Below are 8,046 nucleotides of genomic sequence, written 5' to 3'. Positions count from 1 at the left end.
GATCAGATTATGTTTTTTGTAGTCATTGGACCGGCAAGCCTACCAATATAATCGTGGGTGTCAAAGGATAACGACATTTTGGGGGGGGCCGGGGGCGGATGGAGTTTGGTGGTGCCGTGGAGAGGGTACTACCGGAGCTGTTTTTAGGCATAAAGAAGTCCATTTCATTATTGAGTATGCCGGTGCTTGGTGACAGTATTTTTGAACCAATGTATGTATTCGCCGTACTAGTAATCGAAACAATGTTTAGATCTTTATCGACAAGGGATATATGGCTCGTCCCGTAATCATGCACTTGGCTCCATCTTCCAGGATGCAGAGTTGATCATATGAAAGAAAATGAAGTCTCCGGCAACATCCCAGAAGTAATATTTACCTTCCACCAGAGTGAATGGGGCCAAAGGTCATGTTGTCTTATATTGTCTTCTTCAACTTCTTTGCAAGAGATCATATTGGCTACAACTATCGAAACATTGACAAATTCGGATCACCTAAATTCTTCCTCTCATAAGACATCCCATCATTTCTTTGATGTTTGGTTTCTGAAACATAGGGATTCATGACTAATTTGGATGATATATTATCAAATAAAAATATAAAAAATGAAAAAAAAATCAAACTATTGAAGATTGAAACTTTCATTTGAAGATTCCAATAGTGACAGACCCATCTTGGGATGGAGTATAACATATCTTTATTTGGACTCCATTTAACAGTGAACGACAAAGATTACATAATAAGAAATTGAAGTGTTCAACATTAAATCAATAGAGTTTAAGGTGCTTTCAGGTTAAATAAATCCTAGATTCATGGTTAAGAGGACGAAACAAATTGAGCGAAAAATTCTAGGTTCATAGCCCTCCGACAACGCCGGTTGATTGCAACGAGTGTCGGCCAAAGTCTAGGTAGATAGAGAAAAAAATAAAATATAGAAGAAAGAAGAAAAGAAAAAAAAAAATGATTTTATAGAGATTCAAAATGATCGTTTTTATGTAAATTTATATTTTTTAAATTACATTATTTTAGTGTCGTTTCCATATAATAAAGTTGTCCACTATTTAATGACAGTGACTAGAACACGAATAATTTAAAACTTTAATGATTAAATTGATTTTTTAAAATTATAGTAACTAAAATAGAAATGAGAGTAAAATTGACTGGTAAAATTTATAATTTATCCAAATGAAAAAAAATCACCCGTGAGTAATGAGTATGTCTTCCCCCAAAAGATACTGAAACATGGCATCATAACCGTTTCCTGTCTTTCCAAACAAACTGCATTTCCGTCTCGAGCAACAGCAGCTCCACCACTTCAGAGAAGAGAGAAAAAAGGGGGGAAAAAGCGTCGTCGTTTTTGCTTCTTCTTCTTCCCCTCTCTCTCTTTCTCTCAAGCTTCTCCTTCTCCTTTCATTTACTCAGGTAAATCTTTTATCTTCGCTTTCATTTTTCTTCAAAATCCACCGATCTGTCATCTGTGGCTTCTGATGCTTGAGTTTGATGTTTTAACGATGATGCAACTGAGATCTACAGCTCTAGAAGTCTCTAAAGTGTTTAATTTAGCTTGATCCGCTTCATTGCATTTGCGATTTATTCATAGATCCTACGATAATTCATTTTTTCATTTATTTTGAACTTGATCTTCGACCAACCTGTCCTGATTAATGCTCTCATCGCGTAGATTTAAGGCGTTCCAAAGATATTTTTTCGAGCTTAAAGAAAAATCCTGATCTCGATTCTCATTTCTAATTGATTTATTTTGTTATCCATCGAATTGTACAGTAGATTGATTAGATTCTCTCAAATGAATGTTGCCTACTATTTTAATTTTTTAACTATTATAGTTGTTTGCGATGTTTCTTGGATAGCTAACCCTAAGAAATTGGACTGTTCTATTTTCTGTGTTTGAACTTTGAAGAAATTAATGTTAAGTGTTTCTGTTTCTGTCCCCCCCCCCCCACACACACACACAAAAAAAAGAAACTAGAACTTGATTTGTCTAATCTTTAATTTAAACTTGTTTAGATTATTTGAAGGGCATAGAATCCCCGTTGACAATTGATTCTCCTATACTTACAACCTCGATTCTTTTTGTAGTTTTGTTAAAGATGGCCGATGGTGAGGATATTCAACCCCTCGTCTGTGACAATGGAACCGGAATGGTGAAGGTTAGTTTATAGACTTGAATAAACTTGTCCAAGAGTTGAACTACCTACCTTCAAGGACCACTTGAAATTTGATTGGGTTGGACAAAAATATTAAGCTTGAAAAAATGGTCTGATCAAAGAAATTAGGTCAATTTAGAAAATGAGCCTAGTTAAGGCTCCTGCATTGAAGGCCCGAGCCCAGCCAAACCTATTTTCTAATTTCATAAAAATTGAAAAATAAATTATAATACTATAATTTAAATATGAAAAAATATGTTAAATTGTCTATGTTAAAAAAGGATATGGAAATATATGAAATTACTAAGCATGAAATAAATAATGACATACTTGTTTAAAATTAGAAAAAATAGTATAGGTTAGCCTAAATGGGCTTGGGTTAGCCTTTACAAATACGGGTAGATTAGGACAATTTGAGGCTTATATTTCAGACTGGGACAAGCTTGGGCACATAGAAATGATGATGATACCATGCCATCTATACCTACACCTGGCTTGACCCATGGATGCATCTATACCTGAGTTATGTTCTCCGTTACTATTATTATATGAGAACTATGTTATGTTTGAACTAATTTTGTCTGTAATGCAGGCCGGTTTTGCTGGTGATGATGCTCCCAGGGCTGTTTTTCCCAGTATTGTTGGTCGTCCCCGACACACTGGTGTTATGGTTGGGATGGGTCAGAAGGATGCCTATGTTGGAGATGAGGCACAATCTAAAAGAGGTATCCTGACATTGAAATATCCTATTGAGCATGGTATTGTTAGCAATTGGGATGATATGGAAAAAATCTGGCATCATACTTTCTACAATGAGCTCCGTGTTGCTCCTGAAGAGCACCCTGTGCTTCTCACCGAGGCACCTCTCAACCCCAAGGCCAATAGAGAAAAGATGACACAGATTATGTTTGAGACCTTCAATGTACCTGCCATGTACGTTGCCATCCAGGCTGTTCTTTCTTTGTATGCTAGTGGTCGTACAACAGGTTCGTTAAAATAGAAATCTCTCCTAGCTTTCACATCGTTGTTAGATTGTATGTAATCATGCTGAAACTGGATTATCTCCCTATTGGAACAGGCATTGTGCTGGATTCTGGTGATGGTGTTTCTCACACTGTGCCAATCTATGAAGGATATGCCCTTCCACATGCCATCCTCCGTCTCGACCTTGCTGGTCGTGATCTCACGGATGCTTTGATGAAGATCCTTACCGAGAGAGGTTACATGTTCACCACCACTGCTGAACGGGAAATTGTCCGTGACATGAAGGAGAAGCTTGCTTATGTTGCCCTGGACTATGAGCAGGAACTAGAGACTGCCAAGAGCAGCTCTTCTGTTGAGAAGAACTATGAATTGCCTGACGGACAAGTCATTACTATTGGAGCCGAGAGATTCCGTTGTCCTGAAGTCCTCTTCCAACCATCTTTCATAGGGATGGAAGCAGCTGGAATCCATGAAACCACCTACAACTCTATCATGAAGTGTGATGTAGATATCAGGAAGGATCTGTATGGTAACATTGTTCTCAGTGGTGGTTCAACTATGTTCCCTGGTATTGCGGACCGGATGAGCAAGGAGATCACTGCCCTTGCTCCAAGCAGCATGAAGATTAAGGTTGTTGCACCACCAGAGAGGAAGTACAGTGTCTGGATTGGAGGATCCATCTTGGCATCACTCAGCACCTTCCAGCAGGTTAATATTTTTGCATATTCGGTTCATGTTTTACGTTTCTATATACGTTGGTTGGTTGTCTGAGACTAACATTAATGCTTTACCTGTTGCATCAGATGTGGATCTCCAAGGGAGAGTATGACGAGTCCGGTCCATCCATTGTCCACAGGAAGTGCTTCTAAGTTTTAAATGCTTTGTTGGTGAGTTGCATTTCCCATTTAGTTTGTCTTATTTTGTGTTTCATGTGTCGAGTGAACTCAAAGTAGGGGTTTATGTGGGGGAAGATCTTTGAGGGATGGTGTTATTAATTTTGATGTGTTATTATTTTAGCCTTTAATTTCTGCGATTTGAAACGTCCACTGGTGTCGCCGCTATTGCGATGACGGTGGTGGGCAGATGATTGGTGTTTAATTCCTTTCTTTCGGTGCCGTCTTATTTAATAGCCATTGGTGTTGTAACTGGATATCAGATTCTTATCAACATTATATAATTATTTTCATCAAATTTAATATGAATATTAATCTTCAAATATTCATTGATAATGAAAAATTCAAACACTCAAAAATACCATCTGAATATGCCCCAAATTCATTTTCATTCTACTTTTTAAAAAAACCAGATATGATACAATTCACATACGTATTGTTAGTTTAGATTTGGGTAGTAATACTCTGCAAGCGGTAGCATCTCCGATTGAGAAAGTTCTTATTGGCAACCATAACACCAGGTTTCTCTTCCCACATGACTAAATTGGAAGGCAAATGATCAAGCCGCCTCATTTAACATTCAGATTATCTATTAATTATTCCACAAAGAATTGTTCCATTGCCAGACAAAGCAAGATACCTACCGAACCATGGCTAAGTCATTCGAACAAGTGGTGGATTTCCTTCAAGAAGCTTGTTTTGCCGACTTCATAAGCTCTATGAATTCTCTAAATGCTGTACCAATAAAGAAAATGAATTAATCAAATATATCTTTCTTAACTAGAAATTTGTAATCTTCGTTAAGAAGTCAGAAGACTAATACTAGTTCGTTAAGAATAGGTGTAAGGAAGATGTTCTTACCGCAGTCTGAATCGTGAGGTCCCGGAGATGCTTCGAGATGGTATTGAAGAGACATTAGCACAGCTTCCATCATTAAGATTAACATGAGTCACTTCTACACCATCAGGGAGCGATGCTGGATCGATCGCATAGTTGTGATTCTATAATACAACCTGAGAGTTATGCTACAACTTCAAACACATAATGAACTGAATAACATAGCATAAAGGCATCTGAACATATATATACTTATTCAAAGGAAATACTTTGGCGGCTTATACATACCTGAGCATTAATCTCTACACGATCATTACGGAGATTGCGAACGGGATGATTTCCTACGTGGTGATCAAACTTCATCTTAAAGGTTTTACCACCCAAAGCTTGCCCAAGTAACTGATGGCCCATGCAATTTCCGAAAACAGGAACTTTTCCCAAAATTTCCTTAACTGTTTCAACAGCATAAGGAACAGCAGATGGATCTCCCGGACCATTGCTGAAAAGAACCCCATCTGGTTTCATCTTAAGGGTTTCCGCTGCTGGCCAGGTGGATGGGACGACAGTGATTTTACAACCATAAGATGCTAAACGTAGAAGTATATTATGTTTGATCCCAAAATCATAGGCAACAACCTTCAATTTGAAAAGCATTTGACATGTGTAAGAGCAATCAGAAAGCAAGAATCTAAAATCTCTAACATTGACTTTAAAAAATATTACTAACTCTGTAAGTCTCTTGATCGCTTCCACCCGAGTTGAAGTCCCATTCTGATTTTGTTTGATCCACCCACCCATAAGGGGCATCATAGGTAACACCCCTAATTAAATCGACACCTGTAAAATAAAAACATGAATACAACTAATTTTATCCTCACAAAATGCTCCAATACGATAATACTTCATCTTACCAACAATGTCCCACGAACGTGACATTTTCAAAAGTTCTTCATCAGTTCTAGATTGTTCTGTGCTCAAAACCCCAATAAGACTTCCATCTTGCCTCAATCTCCGGGTGATAGCACTTGTGTCAACATCATCTGTCATTTTACAAAAGCATCAACAGGTGAAAGGAGGTTCAAAGTCATGGCCAAAGAATGAACAAATTTATTATATCAGTATGCCATATAAGCGTAAGCATTTTACTAAATAGATACAGAGTCGCATATGTTACAACTTACAAATTCCCATAATATTTCTTTTCGCAAAATAATCACGAGGGTTTCAACACATCTCCAGTTGGAAGTACTGCAGAACATTCAATCAAAATTTGAAAACACAAATAAGCAAACTGTTTGTGTCAAATGTGTAAATTGCAAATCTAAGACAATTAAAAGTAGAAAATTTACGTAATGCTTAGACTTCTGATCACCAAACCGGCAAGAAAGCACTGCCTTATTCTTCATCATCTGATGGCAGTACACATCAAAATCAGATAATATATATATATATATATATATAGTTTTCAACAGATTTGAATTGAGAAGACATGGAATGCAACATTCGCCCACCAAAATTTACTCCAGTGTTGCCTATGTGTGGATTGGTCATCAAGACAAACTGACCAGCATAACTAGGGTCAGTAAGAATCTCCTGATACCGGAGCAACAATTATATTCGGCATTCATTAGACAGTGCATAGAGATGATAATCTTGAGTTAAGGAGGCAACTTGGCGAGTAATTGAATAGCGACATTACCCGTTAAAAATCTATAATTTCCGTACTTTTTAATTTAGTTCAAATCACAAAGAGAAATTGAAATTCAAAACATTGTATCATCTTTACCCCGTCTGGGAAGTGTTGAAAGCCACTTCACCAACTTGGGTTCCAGAGGAACCAAAGGATTTAGCCCTCCAAATAGAACCATCTTCAAGAACCAGCCTAGCATCCGCTACCTTCCACGGCCTCTCCGCCAACCCTGAAACCACCCAAACAACCAAAAACATTCAACATTTTTTCAAAGTTAAAGGAAAAAAGAAAGAAAAATAAAAGAAGTTACCAGTGGCGGCACCGTCAGAGGAGAGAGGGAGGGAGCATCTAATGGTTAGAAACCTAGGTTTGGAGGAGGGTTTTGGTGGGTTTTGAGTGAAGCAGGTAGAGGGGTTGATTCTGAGTGAAAAACCCATCGCGTTTATGCTCATTTTTGCTATGAAAATCAAGTAACAATGCTGTTTGAGCTAAACGACGGTTAATAATGGCTGATCTGTTTCTGAAGAGTAAAGCCGCAGAGAGTGCTTACTATATTATGGCTTTTGTCGGTTGTTGGATATAACTAAAAAATTAGCTATTCCGGGTTTTGATCCTTTTCCATCGACATTTTTCATGTATAAAAAAATTAGCTAACTCAATTCCCATATGTAATGAGATAAGAGGCGGTAAATTAATAGGCTATCCCAACGTCAGGTTGAGAGTAACTTACGTAGAAGACTTCCGTTATGAATTACCCTCAGTGGGACTCGATCTCACGATCACAAGGTTAAGAGCCTTGCGCTCTACCATGTATGTGATCTATTAATTAATTAATGGATAAATTACTCATTTAATATTTAAATTATTAATTTTGATCTGTTTTAGTACTGAAACTTGTAATTTTTTTCAAAATCATACCTAACGTTTATTTTTATTTCAATTTAATACCACGCCGTTAAAAAATTAACGTGTTTAATATCTAAACTATCAGTTTAAAGATAAATCTCAACTATTTGACATTACACGCTCACATCCTAACAATCATTATTGCTCGAACTCGAGACCTCAAAGAATAACACGTTAATAATGTGATATTTATATAACATAAATTTTCTTAACATGTAATAGTAATACATAAGATTATTGTACTTGATAATGTGATTTTATTAAATTTATTAGTATAATTTTTTTTAAAAAAATCTTCCATATAATATAGTATAAGGTGACTTGAAATGGATTTTTTGTGCCAAGACATTCGTTCACAACATGTTAATTCATAATTTTTGCTAACAAAATATTGACTATTGCCTTGGAGATAATATGTTACTTTAGAATCAACTATCCAGAAATAATTTTTAAGATGGATACATTCACATTAATAAAATAAATTCATATAAAATCGATATAAATAAAATTTTAGGATAAAAATATTGATAAAATCAACAGCCGAAGAGTATGCAAAATCGCTGGCATGGATATA

At 36.5% G+C, this 8,046-nt stretch overlaps 1 protein-coding gene and 1 pseudogene across 1 annotated transcript; one reads left to right on the top strand and one right to left on the bottom strand.

The window, feature by feature from the left end:
* Positions 1 to 1,311: 1,311 nt before the first annotated feature.
* LOC120209438 (actin-7-like) lies at positions 1,312 to 4,273 on the top strand. The gene is made up of 5 exons (XM_039208449.1): positions 1,312 to 1,419; positions 2,095 to 2,165; positions 2,755 to 3,148; positions 3,241 to 3,854; positions 3,950 to 4,273. Exons 2-5 carry the CDS (start codon positions 2,106 to 2,108, stop codon positions 4,013 to 4,015), a joined length of 1,134 nt encoding a protein of 377 aa, XP_039064380.1. The 5' UTR covers positions 1,312 to 1,419; positions 2,095 to 2,105; the 3' UTR covers positions 4,016 to 4,273.
* A 436-nt stretch (positions 4,274 to 4,709) lies between these two features.
* LOC120209440 lies at positions 4,710 to 7,077 on the bottom strand (annotated as a pseudogene).
* Positions 7,078 to 8,046: the final 969 nt, after the last annotated feature.

Source organism: Hibiscus syriacus, unplaced genomic scaffold, assembly GCF_006381635.1.
Source record: "Hibiscus syriacus cultivar Baekdansim isolate YM2019G1 unplaced genomic scaffold, ASM638163v2 tig00018853_pilon, whole genome shotgun sequence".
Taxonomy (NCBI): domain Eukaryota; kingdom Viridiplantae; phylum Streptophyta; class Magnoliopsida; order Malvales; family Malvaceae; genus Hibiscus; species Hibiscus syriacus.
This window is presented reverse-complemented; position numbering and strand designations above follow the sequence as displayed.

Bases quoted from the DNA above. Each gene is read 5' to 3' on its own strand.
- LOC120209438 (XM_039208449.1), top strand. From the start codon at position 2,106: ATGGCCGATGGTGAGGATATTCAACCCCTCGTCTGTGACAATGGAACC. The intron at 2,166-2,754 runs GTTAGTTTATAG...TCTGTAATGCAG, and splicing joins ATGGAACCGGAATGGTGAAG to GCCGGTTTTGCTGGTGATGA. The intron at 3,855-3,949 runs GTTAATATTTTT...CTGTTGCATCAG, and splicing joins CACTCAGCACCTTCCAGCAG to ATGTGGATCTCCAAGGGAGA.